General features: G+C 42.1%; 1 protein-coding gene across 1 annotated transcript in view; it reads right to left on the reverse strand.

Moving 5' to 3' along the window:
• Positions 1-17,883, reverse strand: part of SULF1 (sulfatase 1) — a 193,947-nt gene that overhangs the window by 45,900 nt on the left and 130,164 nt on the right. Inside the window, exons 6-9 of the mRNA XM_088844808.1 lie at positions 16,981-17,132; positions 14,460-14,629; positions 1,605-1,755; positions 506-681 (exon numbers count right to left, since the gene is read on the reverse strand). Of these exons, the coding sequence (XP_088700934.1) occupies positions 506-681; positions 1,605-1,755; positions 14,460-14,629; positions 16,981-17,132 (649 nt within the window). The remainder of the gene's footprint in view (positions 1-505; positions 682-1,604; positions 1,756-14,459; positions 14,630-16,980; positions 17,133-17,883) is intronic.

Raw genomic sequence — 17,883 nt, forward strand, 5'->3', positions numbered from 1 at the left:
CAGTCCTTCAGGCTTCTTTTCTTAAAATTCATTTAAAGTTCATTTTAATTAAATAAAATGTATCTAAAATTATTTAAACTTTAAAGTTCTTAAAATTTAATTTCCTTTAAAAATTCTTCAGTAATAATTTTTTAAAAAAGCAACCAAGAGGATGGCACCGGTTATCATTTTAAAAAAAGATTCAAAGAAAGTAAGGATGACATACCTAAAATCACATTCTATGTCTGTGTTCACAATCTCATGGATTCTGGTCAGTTTGAGAGAGTTAATCATTGATACAGTTATTTTTCCTTTCTCTTGAAGGAATAGACATTAGTTAATTTAGCATGTGGCAGGGCTGGGGGAGGGGTGGGGCAGGCGGGAGGTTTTGTCTTCTAAATTATGAACCTACACTCACCCTTTTTTGTTTGGACTAAAGGAAACCAGACCCTGAGTTTGGTAATCGAATTATCTCAGACGTACACGAGCTATGACAGTTGAATGTTGGAAACAGAGAAATACGTACATGGATCCTGGTTCTACACTTGGCCCACGAATAAAGAAAGGCACGCGGATATCAAAGTCATATGGCATGGATTTCCCCTTGACCAGTCCAAATTGCCCAATATGGTAACCGTGGTCGGCGGTATAGATGATGTAAGTGTTCTCCAGCTCACCCGTTTCCACAAGCATATTATATAGCTGAAACACAGCACAGACCTCAGTCAGAAACAATTGTGATGGCGTAAGATGACAATAGTGCCGCCATGATTTCTCTCAAATCTTTTTTCCATTATTTTTAGAAGGCAAGAGTTGCTTTAATAGGGCTGACAAACATGTATGTTTATACACATTTTTCAAGTTGCCTGCAATCCTGGAGGGAAAAAGTCCAGTAATAACAATTGATTCTTATATAATATGTAACTTCTCTTAATCTGGCTTATTTTTGCCTATTTGAAAAAAAACCACAAAACAACCTCTACCATCAAACTTAAAGGTTTTACTTTGAAAAATCCATTTTAAAGCAAATTTGACTATCATCCTTCATATTTAGTTATCAAAGATCAAAAACAGGCTACCTCTGAGCCTGATCCAGTTACATCCAGCCTTTAGGCATGTCTTGTTTGGCTTATGTTATCTTTTAAAATTCAGGAAATTTCAAATACAATTTTTGTATTTCTGGCTTCTTTTAAAAGTCAGAAGACTTAATACTGGATCCATATTTTCACATGACCAAAATTAGTTGAAGCTGAGTAGTTCCTTGCTTTCGATGAGGGAGTTTAGATTTGAGTTCACCATGATCCTCACCATGCCCTATCGCCTTACACGCGATCTGCTTTAGCTATCTACACTGTTTGCTTAATCCCTGAAGGTGTTTATGGTGATAACCCTTGATTTATGATGCCATGATTTGTATAACATCTCGTTTTTGCTGCTGGCTCCACAAGAACCAAGCCTAGAAAGAGAACAAGATGAGGGGGGCACGATGAGTTCACAGAATACCCAGCCCCCACACGCTCTCAAAATGAAAACAACTACCGCTATAAAAGCAGGGTTGGCAAGAATGCGCCTACACAAGAGGAGCTGGACCGAAACCCATCCCTGGGGCAGGTTCATGGGCTTACCCTTTCCACAGAATCATCCACTGACATCAAAGTTTGCAGCCGTTTGCGATGCAGAACGTTTGTGAATTCCATGTGGATGGGCAGCATGGGTCCCGTGTACTGCATAATCCAGTGTTTGTCCATATTGGGCGCGTAGTTATAACTAGGAGTTCTGCAAATATCCAGAAAGGAGTCTTACTATATATGCTTTTTAGTCATTTAGAGAAACATTTCATGTTAAAAGCTGTCAAATAACCATTTAGGAAAGAATTTAGACACAGCTAAAGAATTTTTCTCTCCGGCACATCTCTGTTTGTAAAGAGATTTCAAGTCTGCACCACTCCAGACCACACGAGTTCTCTGAAGGTGTATGGGTTCAAACTTATAAAACCAAGAGTGGCAGTGAAAATCTAATTAGTGCAAGTTCATTTGGGTTCATTGAATAAAATGTGTAAAAACACCTCGAGACGATTGTGGTCATGTTACAAATTTACAGATAAAACTCAGTAATGTAGAAGGGAATGTTCTCATGGTGATATTAACTCATAAGATTTTACTGCTAATTAGGCTATTACATATAGTCACTAATATGTTACATGCAATGATGAAGAATCATAATTTCAACACATTTTATCTTTAGAATTTACTAAGGTATTATACTGATTACTTACATATCTAGTCTCTGAATTTTTCTCGTTCCTAACCTCACATATAGATACCATCAATTTACTGGATTTGCTGGAATTACAAGCAAGTCTACACTGAACTGAACTGAACTACTACAATATACATGTTTGTCAGTAAAGCTGTTCATTATAGACAAATCAATATAGGTGCAGGCATAATTTTGCTAACTATAGGGAAGTGAGTCCTGTTGTTCTAAGACAAGTGGTTCAAGCCTATATTTAATCTACAGAGATCTAAGTGGTGCCCATACTGCCCTTTGGGGACCGATAAAGTACATCACCTTCTTTTTGAAGTCTTCTCCAACTCCCTGGATCATAAGATGCTGCCACTTCACACTTCCAAATAACATATCTATGCTAGAATATATCTATGCTTTTCATACTGAGAATTGTTTGTTTTTCATTTGACCTCTCCATCAGATTATAATGTGTTTGAACTATCTCCTTAGCTGATAAGCCTATGAAAGTCAGTCACACAGTCATATCTGACTCTTTGTGACTCCAATGACTATAGCCCACCAGACTCCTCTGTCCATGGAATTCTCCAGGCAAGAATACTGGAGTGGGTTGCCATTTCCTTTTCCAGGGGATCTTCCAGATTCAGGGATTGAACCCGGGTCTCCTGCATTGCTAGCAGATTCTTTACCATCTGAGCCACCAGGGAAGTCTATAAACATTGTTTGATAGTGAAAACTCAGTATTTACCATGGGTCAGGGATTGTGCTAAGTGTTTTGTTCACATCTATTCATTTAATTAGCTCAGCTCTTCTGGGAAATAGGTTTATCATTCCCATTTTCAGGTAAGAAAACTGAGGCTTGGCAAAGCTAACTTTCTCAGGTTAACAAAAGTAGCAGGGAATTGAACCAGGACTTGGTTCCAAAGCTCATTTGCTTTAACAAAATGAAGGGAAAGTAAAATGACAGGGGCTTCCTGCATCTGAAGTTGCTCTTTGTGTGAACCACAACTGTGCAAATAGCCAGTCTCTCAGAACAAGAGATAGTCTAGGCTGATAGAGGAATCTGATTACTGCTCTCTGTTCTGGGGAGGAGCCAGTGAAAGACGGTGGATAATGATGACTGCAGGAGACCCCGTGACATTGTTTACATTATAAAACTAGAGAAACAGTCAGTCACTGTGAGCTGGTGAGTCCAGGAGCCTTGACCATGTTCCACTCGTTCCGTCATGGAGCGAATTTCCTAGAGAGGAAACTTGGAGTTTCTGAGCTGCGTGACTATACACAAGAACATGGGGCTCTATATATGCAACCTGTTACTATACATTTTCTTCCGCCAGTGGATTTGCAGCACTTCTCTTTTAGTAGCTGAAAACGCTGTTTTGGTACTACTGGCCTTCCTGTGCAGAAAGTTACCCTAATGATCTGTATGGATGCTGGCCAGTTAATGAATGCCAATATAACACTGAGCACAGCAGAAACTGTCCCTAAAAGTGTACAAGTTATGCTGAGAAGTGTCAGTCAACTCCCTTTTAAAGAGACATATTTGCAGGGTAGTAAATGTAGCTCAATTTGCTCACCTGCAAATGGGGATAAGAGCATCTCATAAAAATCTGTTTTGAGGAACAACAAATCTGACTAGGGACTTCCTGGTGGTCTAGTGGTTAAGACTTGGTGCTTCTGATGCAGCTGGCGTGGATTCGATCCCTGGTTGGGGAATTAAGATCCTACATGCTGCATGGTGCAGCAAAAAAAAAAAAAAAAAGCCTCTCACCCTCTAAAACCTCGAAACCTGTCTGTCTGTCTATCTATCTATCATCTATCTCTTTAAAGCGCCCAGAACAAAGAAGTACCTGTTTCCTACATGAGCCAATAAACAAATGTATTCTATATAAGGATCTGGGTGGAAAAAAAGTCCGTGACATTAAATAAACAAATTTTCAGATATCACGTGCCATTCTTTATCAGAGAAACAGTCAGCACAAACTTTCCTCTGCTCACTAAGCAGACAACTCATGAATCGAATGGTCCCATTTTTGGTCTGAAAGGGTTCTTCGTATCTCAGATTGCAGCTCCGACCAAATGAGACCCTTGTATTTCAGAAGCCTGGGCAGTAGGAAAGGACTTAAGCCCGAGTTTCTTATTCTTAACGCAGCGTGTAACCTTACAAACAGGATTAGAGGAAGAGACCGAAGAGGAGGAGGAGAGAAGGGGGAGCTTCTAAATCCCAGAGGAAAGAGATTTTCACCGTTGGGGGGAGTTTGAGGTCAGAGAAATAGAGCAAGCTGGTCACGAAGGGTCCTTCACCACTTACTGATACGTGCCCTGAAAAAGAATATGGCTATAAAAGATTACACGGGCTTTCTTCATAATACCTCACCAGCCTCCTCTTACTGCCTTTGATGTTGGTGTGCCTTAATTTTAAAATAAATCTAGTTGACTTTATTTTTTAACCACAAAACCTCAAACACAAATAAACATTACAATAGGGAACCGAAAGGCAGGCTCTTAGTGGGTAAATCGTATCTTCCACCGGTTACCTTTCAGTGCTTGGCAAGGCTCCATCCACCTCGCCCTGAGGAACAGGGAAGCTCGCAGCAAATTACAAGCCTCAAATTGGACTCCCGGATTTACAGAACAACATATGTTCAGTCTGGCTTTTATTAAAAGGGAGAGTTTGGGTGCATTGTCAAAGTTGTCCTTCCCCCATCCCATTTTTTTTTCTTTTCTCTTAATTTCTGAATGTGGGAGATGACTACCCCCACTCCAGCTCTGGGGACAAGATCCCAGGTGGGGTCTCAGCAGGAGAGGGGGATAACCATTTGCCTTTTAGGGGAAGACAGGCTGCCACTGCTTCCCACAGAATAGCAGCTGTTCAAGGGGCCTGCCGGTGGAAGGTCGGGGGTTGCTGGAATTGACAGTTGTTGAAAATTGATCTTTTGCCAAAGACCTGTGGGTGCCTCCCGCTGGTGTCTGCCAAATTCCTGGAAGATGCATTCTTCTGTCCCTCTGCCCTGTGATAATGAAGGCTTGCTGCCCTAACTAAGAATCAGCTTACAGTGATTCAGACGGAGCTGGGAGCTGTTGGCCGAAAATGCGAGACACAGAGAAGCAGGTGACTGTTTTAGGGAACCGTGGAAAACCACATATCCGATTGCTCCAGAATATTCTGGAATCAGACCTGAATTCTCAGCCCAGGACTGTTGTTTACTAGTGTGTGATCTGGAGCAACTTTTTTTTTTTTTCTTTAAGCCTCTGTTCCCACATATCTGTAATGGGAGTAAAGAACTTCAAAGAGTTCTTGTGAGGCTTCACAGAGGCTTCAGAGGACAAAACCTGGGACCACTCATACCCACACTTATAGGAAGCTGGGAGAGAGCTTATCACATCACAGCTGAGGCTGAGGCAGCCCAGAGAGGGCAGGGCCTCTTACTATAGTTCGTTGTTCAGTTGCTGAGTCGTGTCCGACTTTTTGCGATTCCATAGACTGCAGCACTTCAGGCTTCTCTGTCCTTCAGTATCTCCTGGAGTTTGCTCAAATTCATGTCCATTGAGTCGATAATGCCATTCAACCATCTTATCCGCTGTTGCTCCCTTCTCCTCCTGCCTTCAGTCTTTCCGAACATCAGGGTCTTTTCCAATGAGCTGGCTCTTCGCATCAGGCAAAGTATTGGAGCTTCGGCTTTAGCATCAGTTCCTTCAATGAACATTCAGGGTTGATTTGCTTTAAGAGTGACTGGTTTGATCTCTTTGCTGTCCAAGGGACTCTCAAGAGTCTTCACCAGCACCACAGTTCAGAAGCAACAATTTTTCAGCACTCAGCCTTCTTTATGGTCCAACTCTCACATCCATACATGACTACTGGAAAAACCACAGCTTTGACTAGACAGATCTTTGTCAGCAATGGGATGTCTCTGCTTAATACGCTGTCTAGGTTTCTCATAGCTTTCTTTCCAAGGAGCAAGTGTCTTTCGATTTCACGGCTGCAGTCACTGTCCACAGTGATTTTGAAGCCCAAGAAAATAAAATACACCTATTTTACAAATGAGACAGTAAAGCATAAGGAGGTGGCTCAGAAAGAGCAGGCTGGGAACCCTGCTCCTTTCATGATCTCACACTGAACTGTCCTCTCCAACAAGCATCTTAAACTCCCATCATTAAAAGGAGAAGTGATCCATACATTTCTTCTATCAAAAGTAAATCCTGGGACTTCCCCGGTGGTCCAGTGGTTAAGAATCCACTTTGCAATGCAGGGGACGACTCAGGTTTGATCCCTGGTAGGGGAACTAAGATTGCACATTCTGCTGAGCAACTAAGCCCACGTGCCACAACTAGAGAGTCTGTGCACCGCACAAAGATCCCATGTGCCACCACTAAGATCTGACACAGCCAAATAAATAAATATTTTATAAGTAAGTCCTAAAGTTCTTAGTTTTTATCCTGATTATTCTGATTTAAAATATTAGCTGCTTCTGTTTTCCATTCGGATGCCTCCCACCAGCTGCTGTGTTCCTACGTTTGTTGCAAATACAGAATCAAGTCTGACCCTCCACAACACCCTGGAGACGTATTCGAAAAGGAAGAGAACGCTGACTCTTTGCTTGAAAATGGAGAGGACAAAGGATCAGATTGTCATAAAAAAGAAAAACAAACCTCAAAAATTCATGTCAGCCACGTGTGTCTGGTCTGGTGAGGCTTTCTGTGTCTGTTCAGATACATGTTTGGGCCAGAACTGTGCTCTCCAGACCTTATACTCTTAGGAACGCACCTGTAACTCTCAACAGATGATTCCAATACTTATAAAAGGTGAGCTTTCCCCAGCAAGGCTTCTCTGCACATTGCTTTTTTCTAGTCATCATTTGTTCAGCGTTATTGCTCAGAGCGGGCTTCCCTGGTGGCTCAGTGGTAAAGAATCTGCCAAGGGTTGATCCCTGGTCTGGGAAGATCCCCTGGAGTAGGAAATGGCAACCCACTCAAGCATTCTTACCTGAAGAACCCCATGAACAGAGGAGCCTGGTGGGCTACAGTCCATGAGGTTGCAAAGAGTTGGATGTGACTGAGCAACTGAACAAAAATACAGTTGCTTAGCACAGTAGCTCACGGACGGATCCCTCAGACCACTGCACTTGCATGTTTAGCTCTTGCCGTCAATATCAGATTCTCCCCAGGCTTTGCTTTTCTTGCTAACATTGCTTATTGACATAACAAGGATAAGATTTCTTAATCATGTCCCCTTTCTTTTTGATGGGTGGACATTTTAAGGAGAATAATTCTTAGTAGAACAGAAATAGTTTCAAGAAATGCATGTTTTGCATATTAAACTCATTCTCGGGGAAACACAAAGAACTTAGCAGTTCATTTGGTACCACTGATGGCCTCTGCTGTCACCCCAAAGAAAATACATTTCGAGTATTTTATATTTGAACATGCATTTTCTTCATTTGCTATTAGTCTCATGGGCGTGGTGGTTTAGTTGCTAAGTTGCGTCCAACTCTTGGAATCCCATGGATTGTAGCCCGCCAGGCTTCTCTGTCCCTGGGACTTCCCAGGCAAGAATACTGGAGTGGTTGCCATTTCCTTTTTAAGGGGTCTTCCCGACCTGGAGATCAAATCCACATCTCCTCCACTGGAAGCGGTCTTCTGAACTGCAGGCAAATTCTTTACCCCTGAGCCACCAGGGAAGCCACCCGTTTAGTCTCATACAACAACAAAAATCCTAACTCTTAATACCCTTATTCGTAGCAGGATCATCACTCACTGAGAAATAGGTCTCAATTCCCAGAAGAAGCTGGTTGTACAAATTCAAGAAGTACACACTCAAACTATTTTAAAATTGGATAGTCCAGACAATCTCCCAAGCCACACCATCCCAGCCTTCACTAAAATGAAACTTGATGAGACTTTGTGGAGATATTCTCCATTTGAGTTCAAATGTCTTTAGGTGGGTAACAACTGAACACATGCAGGATAACATCAAATTGTCTTGGTTATAGGTGCATCCTAAAACTTTACAATAAAAAAAGATACATGCTAAGTCGCTTCAGTTGTATCTTACTATTTGTGACCCAATGGACTGTAGCCCTCCAGGCTCCTCTGTCCATGGGACTTCTCAGGCAAAAATACTGGAGAGGGTTGTCATTTCCTTCTCCAGAGGATCTTCCTGACTCAGGGATTGAACCCAAGTCTCTTACATCTCCTGCACTGACAGGCAGGTTCTCTACCACTAGTGCCAGTTGGGAAGCCTTACAATAAAATGGCCTATCACAAAACTAATTCAAAGAATCTTCCAATGATGCTACGAACTCCAATTAGAAATTGTGTCAGTATACACATAGGAAACACATCTACTAAAAATTGTGACTGTGACAGACATTGAACAGGCCTGGTGTAGTGGAAAAATCTAGGGCCAAGAGGAGTGGAGTTTGGGCTTCAGTTTCGTTCCTATCTACTTACGTGACCTGAGCAAAGCCACTGAGTCTTTTTTGTTTTTTAAATAAACTTTGGGTATTCATTTTTTAATCTAAAAATTTATGGATTTATACTATCACCAGGTACCCTTTAATTCATAAAACCAATTGTTCAACTACTTTCATACTATTTTTGAAAGGGTTTTAAAAATGTCAGCTAGTTGGAAGGGTTAACATGTTGATGCATTTGCTACACAAAAATGTATCATACAACTAAAGCAGCAGGAGCCGTGCCCACCAGGCAACGGGAGGTAGAGATAGATGGTTATGTCCTGCCTTTGGGAAAGAGCTGCCTTGCATAGCAACAAGGTGTCATTTGTGTGGTGTCAGTGTGGATATTCTGAAGTTGTGTGACTGGACATCAAGGATCTGAGTAAACAGCCAGTGCAAAGGGATATGTAGTAAATGACAGAGAGAAGAACAGAGACGTAATATAGGAAGCGTGTGTGTAAGTCACTCAGTTGTGTGCAACTCTTTGTGACCCCATGGACTGTACAGTCCATGGAATTCTCTAGGCCAGAATACTGGAGTGGGTAGCCTTTCCCTTCTCCAGGGTCTCCTGCACTACAGACGAATTCTTTACCAGCTGAGCCACAAAGAGAGCAATTAATCCTGCTCAAGTCAGAAATGTTTATGGAGGATTTAAAATTCTCTCCTTTTTGAAAGCGTATCCTTTTATGTATTTGTGGAAGAAATGAAGAGAGAATGTGCAAATTCTTTTTAAGGCAAAACATTTCTTTCCAACTTGAATTAATTTATTTGGCCACATGACTCAGCATGTGGGATCTTAGTTCCCTGACCAGGGATTGAACCTGCACCTCCTGAAGTGGAAGCATGGGGTCTTAACCACTGGATTACCAGGGAAGTCCTTTCTTTTCAACTTTAGATAACAAAGGTGTTTCAGAAAAGTTCTGAGGCTTCCTTAGGGTAGTTGTCCCTTTGACATCCCAAACTCCACAATCAGAACAATTTCTGCAAGTTAGTTGATGTGGATTGTTCTACTTAAATTTTGATTTCACATGAACCTGTGTGTGTGTGTGTGTACAGAGTCAAATGCATTTCCAGGGATAGAAAGAAAGAGCTGTTGAACTGGAATAAAATTTTTCTTTAAGTTCATGGAGGCATAGTTGGTGGAAAAATGTCAAGGGATCCTCAGCATCTCACAGAATCATCAAGAAGGCAAATGTAATCTCTTTTCTCATCAGCTTTTGTCCACAGGTAAGTATTATCAATCACATCACTGACGCCAGGAGAGAGAAATGATGCCAAGAGGATGAGGCTTTAGCATTATTATGAGGATATGGGGGAGAGAATTTACTGGAAAGTGCAGTAGAGTCTTAGTCATAGTGAAGGGCTTTGTGATAAGAATGATTATATGTATTATCATGATGGAGACGCCCTCAGATCTCTCAGAGGACAGGAGTGACTGAGCCACTGTCTGATTAAACAGGGTGCCCTGTTCCATGTGGTCGGTAATCCGTTCTCTTTCTTAGTTGCTTGGCATAACCTCTAGCCTCAATATTGAACTGGCTTCCTTTCTTTGTTGGCGATGGCAAACACCATGGAAACCTGATACATTTGCTCCAGGCAGTGGGGGTCAGATAGCTCTAACCCAAGGCGGATGAAAGACATCTGGATAATGCTTGACCACCAAGGAAGGGAACCTCAAGGAAAGGGCTCACATGGCTTGCGTCCCCCTCCCCTGCCCCCGACAGGGCAGAACCTACAGCTTCTTGCTCTGTTTTCACAGGGCCTGCCAAATATCTCTGCAAAGCACTTAACTTTTTGCATCCCTTTGCTTGAATGCCTTGCTCATGTTCTTGCTAAGGAGCCCAGCCATTCAGGAGCTCTGAGTGCCACAATGGAAAGCTTGTCTTCAATTTGTCTTACTCCTTTTGTGTGCAGCCTGAACTGTGAACCCGGGCAGTCACTCACAGCTTCAAGAGAGATGCACATGGACTCTCTCCAGCCCTTTCCTCCTGCGGCAAAGAGAGACCTTGACGACAAAGATGCCCAGAATTCAAGGCTTTCAAGGTCTGTGGGAGACACAGTGGATCTCCTCATTCTAGGGGCTCCAAAGCCCCGGGCTTAGCAGCAAACAGAAGCTGAACCACTCAACCCACCGTGTGAGTTTTCATTTTCTATGGCTAAGGGTGTTTTTCAAACTGCCAATAGCACGGTTTGCACCTGGCAAAGATAACACAGCCCAGACCAGTGCTTCTCCTGTCTGTTTTTAGAACAGGCAGGACGAGAGCCTCATCAATGCAGGTCTTAGCTCGTCAACAGACTTGTCAGGTCACAATGGACAAGAACCAGCTTGTTCTTTCCCTAGCTGCTTCCCCTTGAATGTTAAGTTGAAACCAAACAAAACAGCACCTTTTTGTAGGTCAAGAAAGATCAAATCCAGAAAAAACAGTTGTTGTTTTTTTAATGGTTCATCTTAATAGGAACGATCACAGAGAATTAGCACCTATGAAGTGGCTTCTGTGTTCCAGGTCCAAGGTGGGGGTCTCTTTTAATTGTCATTCATGACATCATGCCAAGTTGCTGGTTATTACCCCCATTTTACCGATGAGACAATGGAGGTTCTGAGAGGTGAAAGGTACTGCTTACAGGTCAGCAAGGACCACTGAGATAGGAACCAGTGCTTATTTGCCTCCAAGGCCTGAGAGCTTTTCACTCTGCAATGTGTGGATTCAGCTTCATAGATTCACTAGTAAGGCTCACAAGGCTTCCCAGGGTGGCGCTAGTGGTAAAGATTCCACCTGCCAATGCAGGAGATGCAGGAGACGCAGGTTTGATTCCTGGGTCAGGAAGATGTCCTGGAGTAGGAACAGGCGACCCACTCCTGTATCCTCTTCTGAAAAATGCCACGGACAGAGGAGCCTGGTGGGGTATAGTCCAAGGCGCTGCAAAGAGTCGGACACGACTGAGCCCTGAGCACAGTAAGGCACACAAGTGGTTCATTTGAACTAAAAGGAATAGCGAAAACTTCACATACAAAAATGGTCAAGTCACATATGATGTCTACCTTGACTAAACAGTCTCCAGGGACTGTGTTTACAGTTGTGTACAAATTCACTCAAGTTCTCAGTACCCTGCAGGTTTCTCTCTCTGGCTTTATCCCTTACTGCTTTCCTTACTTCCTTGGTCACATCTTAGATGGCCTCATGGCGACCACTTTTCCTGAAATCATCTACCCAATCGCTGCCTATCAGCGGCAGAAACGTTGCCGATCCTTTGCAGTCCGCTGTGCCTGCCTCCTTGGCCCTGAAGTTCTCCTGGTTCTTCTAAAAGATGTGCATGCTTCCTCCTCCAAACTTTCACAGACCCTGGGCTCTCTGCTCTAGCACTTGCTTCTGAGCCTGCTGCTGACAAGGCCTTTTGATAAGGCTCTTTGTCTATCGTCCTCCTTGAGCAAGAGCCCAGAACAAACTTATTCTGTAAAGAATCATACAGTAAATAGTTTAGGCACTGCAGGTCTAATGGCATCTGCCACAGCTACCCAACTCCACTGTTGGTTTGCAAAAGCAGGCACAGATAATACCTAAATGAATGAGCATGGCTGTGTTTCAATAAAACTTTATTTATAAAAACTGGTGGCAAGTCAGAGATGGCCCCCATGTGCTGACCTCTATCCTAGTTCATTGGTTCTAGAATGAGCCATTGTGTCTCTTTTTTAAAAAATGAAGATTATTTTATGTTTATTTGACTGCACCAGGAAGTCTTAGTTGTAGCATGCAAACTTTTAGTTGTTACATGCAGGATCTAGTTCCCCGACCAGGAGTTGAACCTAGGCCCCCTGCACTGGGAGGGCGGAGTGTTAGCCCCTGGACCACCAGGGAAGTCCCAGCAATTGTGTCTTCCTTGCGCCTATATCCCTGCTGTGCTGTACAGTGTCACAGGTGGCACTCATAAATATTTGTGGAATGAAACAGAATTTAATCAGAGATGCTTTTTCATTTTTTTTTAAGCTATTGTTGAAGCCCCGAGAACTCTGCAGATTTCTCTCATCCTGCACCGCTGTCTGTGCACACTGCTGAGCTGTCAGAACCTTTTGACCTGTGGCTGATTTTCCTGTAGGCTCAGGACCTTGCCCTGAAGCTTCAAAGGCAAGCTGACTTCTAAGGAGCCATAAAACACATTTTTGTCAACTTCTTGTCCTCAAACTCCCAGGAAAACAGCAGTGAGGTTTACAGTTGTGGAAAATCACCTTAGGCTGGGATTCTGCTAATGCAACAAAGAAAGCAATTTCTGACTCAAAGAAAAGGAAAAGGTGAGTCCCAGGGCATGGAAGAAGTCTGCAAAGACCTATTTCTTTACTGAACCAGCAGGTTACTGAATCTGCAAGTGATGCCTAATGGAGAGTCACTAGTCCCTGGTGGGCTTCATTCATGAATTTAGCTGCATAATTATACATAGGGTAGAGAGTCTTGAATAATCATCTACAGGATGATGGATCCTGTAGATGGATCATCCAGACCCTATGCCTCAGGTGCTGGGGCAGCTTTCTTTGTCGACAATATCTTATGCATCAAAACACTTCCATCCTCCAAGTTCCTGGGCATGCTCAGTAGGACGCTCACCTGGCTTCATTTATGTATTGTTAGTTCCTGTCTTTCCTTCTTTCTAAGTCACTTGATATGATAGAGAGGATCTAAGTACCACTGATGAAGAGCCATACGTTTATTAGTTATAATAAGATAAAAAAATAAGAATAAAAAGTTTTCCAGGGATATGTTATGCCAGCAACTAGAATGCCTTCAGTAGTTACTTATCTCTTTTCATGAGGAAGTTACTTATCTCTTTTCATAAGGAAGTACAGTTAATCTTTATTTTTTTTACCCATCTGGGATCATACCTTTAAAATCAGTGTGGCTGAAGAGGGATAATATTTAAGCACAAATAGATTAAGAATGAATTCTGGAGGTTTAGTGATGAAGGAAATGTATCAGTTCCTTGTTTCCTACTCTTCTCATGGTCAAACTTGCAGCCCACTGCTTTGCGTGGAGGACTGCATATCATTGTAATGGATAAAAGAAAGGGTGAGGAGAGAGTGGAAAAACAAAATCACGTTCTTCACTGCCTGAGTATCCAGACTTACTACACTCGTCTCGTGAGAATGGTCAGCTTAATACAGCTCTCTGCTCTCTGTCTCATCGCCATACGCCAGCAGCCTCTCCTCTGGGCCTCCCAATCCCCTCCCCAAGGCTCCTGCCTCTCAAAAAGAAACATCAGGTTATTTTAAAGCCGTGACCTGAGACGGCCTCTCGGGCAAGCCCTCTGCAGCTGCCTCTGCAGCAATTCTAATCAGACATCTATGGCAAAGCTGCAACAGCCTGAGCCCAGGAAATTCACCCAGGTCTCTACAACCAGACTGGGGGGGGTCACCATCACTCTGCTGCTATAAGAAACATATTGTTTGATCATTATTATTATTAGGTTACGTTGATGAATATTATTTCAGACAACCGAAGGAAGCCCTTGATCAAAACCACCCCCCAGTCACCCCATGTGCTTCTCTGTTCATTTTGTTGTTTTTGTTGTTGCTGTTCAGTTACTAACGATGTTGGAGATGTGATTCGTAATCAAACCACCTCAGCAAGCCCCTGAGTTCAGGGCCTGCCTGATCTGTGGTCTCGGGGCGGAAACAACTCCTGCCTTGTGGAGATGCCACGTAGAATGAAAGGGGGTGCAGCGGGGGAGACGGGTGGGGAGCAAAGGAGAGGCTCGAGATCAGCAGGTCCCAGAGCTGAGGTGGTTACTCACATGTGTTGGGAAGCATTGGGGTACAGTTCTGAAAACTGTGGGGCCGAGTCCTCGGGGCCGTGGGGCGCCGCGTGGCTGATCACCATCATAATGGGCCTATGGGGATACATTCTCTTAGACATTTTGAAGTAATTAATGCTCTCGTTAGTGATTAAGTCTGTGAAGTAGTCCTGAAACATACATTTGACACAAAACAAAAATTACAAAAGGTGACATTCATCAGATCACATTTGAATACTGCTTTCCCTCAGAAGCAACTCAGTGAATGAGGAGGTAAGATCTTAAGCACGAAGAGAAACTGTACTTCCCAAGGAGAAAAACATCTTCCGGAAACAGAGATCAGTTGCCAGTTACTTTCTAGGATTGTTGGCATAGTAACACACACAAACATCTTTTTTAAAGTAATGTACAATTTAAGAATTAGGGGGAGAAAAATAAAAAGTCAAGTCCTGTTTGCCCAAGATAATGATCAGATCTGGCAATACCAATCCTACAGCACATGAAACACCGGATACATATTTCATTCTCAGGTTTCGCTGATGTAATTCGTTGACAAAAAAATTTAATTGCTTCAAGGGCAGGAAATACCCACGCCCACTACAAATTCACAGTTGCAGACACACACAGAGACTTGCACATGCATATACACACACACGCATCAATGCACACACACACTAAATCTTTTCGTGAAATTAAAAATTCACCTGTGAGGATTATACAATGATTGCCAATGAAAGTCATGACCAAAATCTGGATGCACAGGGAAAAGGGGCAATATTCTATAAATTAGTTTATCTGAAACACTCAATATGGGAAGCAGTTGATTTCCTGCAGATTATACTCTGTTACTTGTACAACTAAAATGATCTAGCTGTTGGGATTAGAGCCTAACTTGTTAATAGAACAATTTAATCTATACTCCAAAGGGCTGATGCAAGACTATAAGGGGGAATGGAGGAAGAGATGGAATGAAAAAGAAAGAAAAGATGAAAACTGAAAACACCTGCTTCTTCTAAGTGTGTATCATTGGCCTGGAACTCCAGTATAAAGTTTATTCAGAAAGCGCCCAGGCAATGTGCACTGTCAGAGGCTTCTAGGCATGACTAACCACATGTAGATTCAAGGACCAGAACAGCTGCAAAGGCCATGCCCAAGGGACCAAGCCTATGTCACATGTCCTTCTTAGGACAAGCCCAAAAGCCCACCTCCTTCCATGGAAGTGTCTGTTTCATTCCTTTCCTCTCTCTCTAAAAAAAAAACGATCTATATTCTTTTCGACACAGTTGCCTTTGACACTTAATCAGCTGTGATAACGGGCAAGATACGCTGATTTAGTCTTTGGAGGGAATCTTGATTACTTTGCTCTCCTTAGGACAACAGGGAAAGAAAGGTTAATAGCTTGAACAAGGAGCATGACAAGTATCCCCACAGATAAAAAATGGGAGCAGTGACAATTACTGCACTTTGTAGGACATTGCTCAAACCTGCCTCCAAGGTTTCTGCCAGCTCTCAACTCTGATGAGTTTGTAAACCTATTAGCAATGTTTATGAATTCATTTGCATGCATTGTTTTCTGGAGGGTATGAAAGGAGACTTACACTTTATCTCCCCGGCCAAGTCCCTTGAGCTCAAATCAGGCCAAGCATAACGATAGCGATGTGCCAAAATTAGATCAAGTCTCCTCTTTCTGATTTCTACCAATGGCTTTTTCACAGAGATCTATGCTAGTTGGAGCAGATTCTCAGCTTCTTTTAGATAAATGAGGAAGAGATGGACATGGTTAGGAGGGAAGAGGGTATTTTAGGCTAATTAGCAGGCTAAATTTAAGGATGTTTCCCCCTCTGCTCCTGCGATCTGGAAATCGTTTTAAGTTGGCAATCACAAAAGCTGTGTGGATTTTAAAAAGTCTAATCTGGGATCCATTTGTTAGAGAACTCTGGGACCTGTTCACTTCAGTTTCTATGAACTGACTTGGAAATTCTAGGATTGATTGCCTTACAGACTTTTGTGGACTCTAGCTGCCATGGGCAGGTGTCCTTGTCAATATCAAAGTGTGGTAAAAGCAAAGAATGTGGTTTCCCAATTTTTGAGTTTTGCACTTGTCTTTTCTTATTCTTACATTTAAATCTGAAGCCACAGACAGAATACACTCTCACGCTAATGAAAAGCAAAACAGTACAAGATGAACATCTGATTATATGGACAAGTCTTCTAGAGGGTGGAAAACCAAAAATTATCACAAGACAGAGTGGAGGCATCTATGATTTTTTTGATAATACTTTCATCAAAGGCTGATTGCCTTTCATCCTAATGAGGCGGCGGGGGGGGTACCCACTATTCAAAGTCAGTGTTCCCTGAGAGCCTTTTTCTTGCCTGGAGTTTAAAATTATCTTAAAATTTCTCATTCTAAAACTGTGAGAACATAGAAAGCCAATCTCGTGGATAGGCTAACATACTGAAAATGACTTTCTCCCATTATGCATGATGTAAATTGATGCAGTGTAAAAGTGCCTGAAATTACCTTCGCATAATCAAATCCATGCTTTTCTTTGATGCCATTGCGACAAACAGTGTAATTATAGAAACGAGAATTCTTGATTAATCCAAGCCATTCTCGCCACCCAGGAGGGATGTAGCTGCCATTATATTCATTGAGGTATTTTCCAAAAAAGGCTGCAAGGGGGAAAGAAGGATTATTTTCTCATATGAAATGATCAATCATAACTAAATGCATCGACATGAAATTACGTCTTGAAAAAAAAGACAGTGAAACAAAAGTTAACCTAGGTAACAGTGGATGCTAAGGTAACATTCACGTAATACTCTGATTCTTTGGCAAAGTGACCCACATACATTTTCCTTTTGAATAAATAAGAACAGTGCCTAGGTACATGGATAGTTTATATAAATATAGTACAGTTTAATAAAAACACCATCAGGTTCATGATACTTTGAATGCATGTATTTTTTTTGGTCCTTCCAGGATAAAAGCAGAATGAATCTTTTTGTTAAGTTTATATAATAATCAGAGAAGTAGCCGGTGTGAGATGTGGAGTACTGAAAGTTGTCTTTGGGGTAAGTTTCCCAACATATCGCTTGAAAGTTGTGAATTACAAAAACATTATTGAAAAACTTGTCTTTGTTTTTGCCTATCAGGACAGTACATATTTTCCTTGTCAAAGAACCTTCGTAAACTCAGTTTCTATGGGATGTGGTCAGTGCCTTTATGTCACATGTATTTTATGTCATCTTGTTTGCATTGTGTATATTTTATAAATGTGTGCTTATCACTGATAATCAAAACTTCTAGCAACATGGGGTTACAACCTTGATGACTAATTTTCATAGAATTACAGTAAAATAGAAGAATTGATATATGTGCCAGAAAAACACCACTGCTCAACCAGATGCCTTCCATGTCAAA

Source organism: Moschus berezovskii, chromosome 16 (assembly GCF_049115385.1).
Source record: "Moschus berezovskii isolate FMDL1 chromosome 16, NW_MosBer_1.0, whole genome shotgun sequence".
Lineage (NCBI taxonomy): Eukaryota > Metazoa > Chordata > Mammalia > Artiodactyla > Moschidae > Moschus > Moschus berezovskii.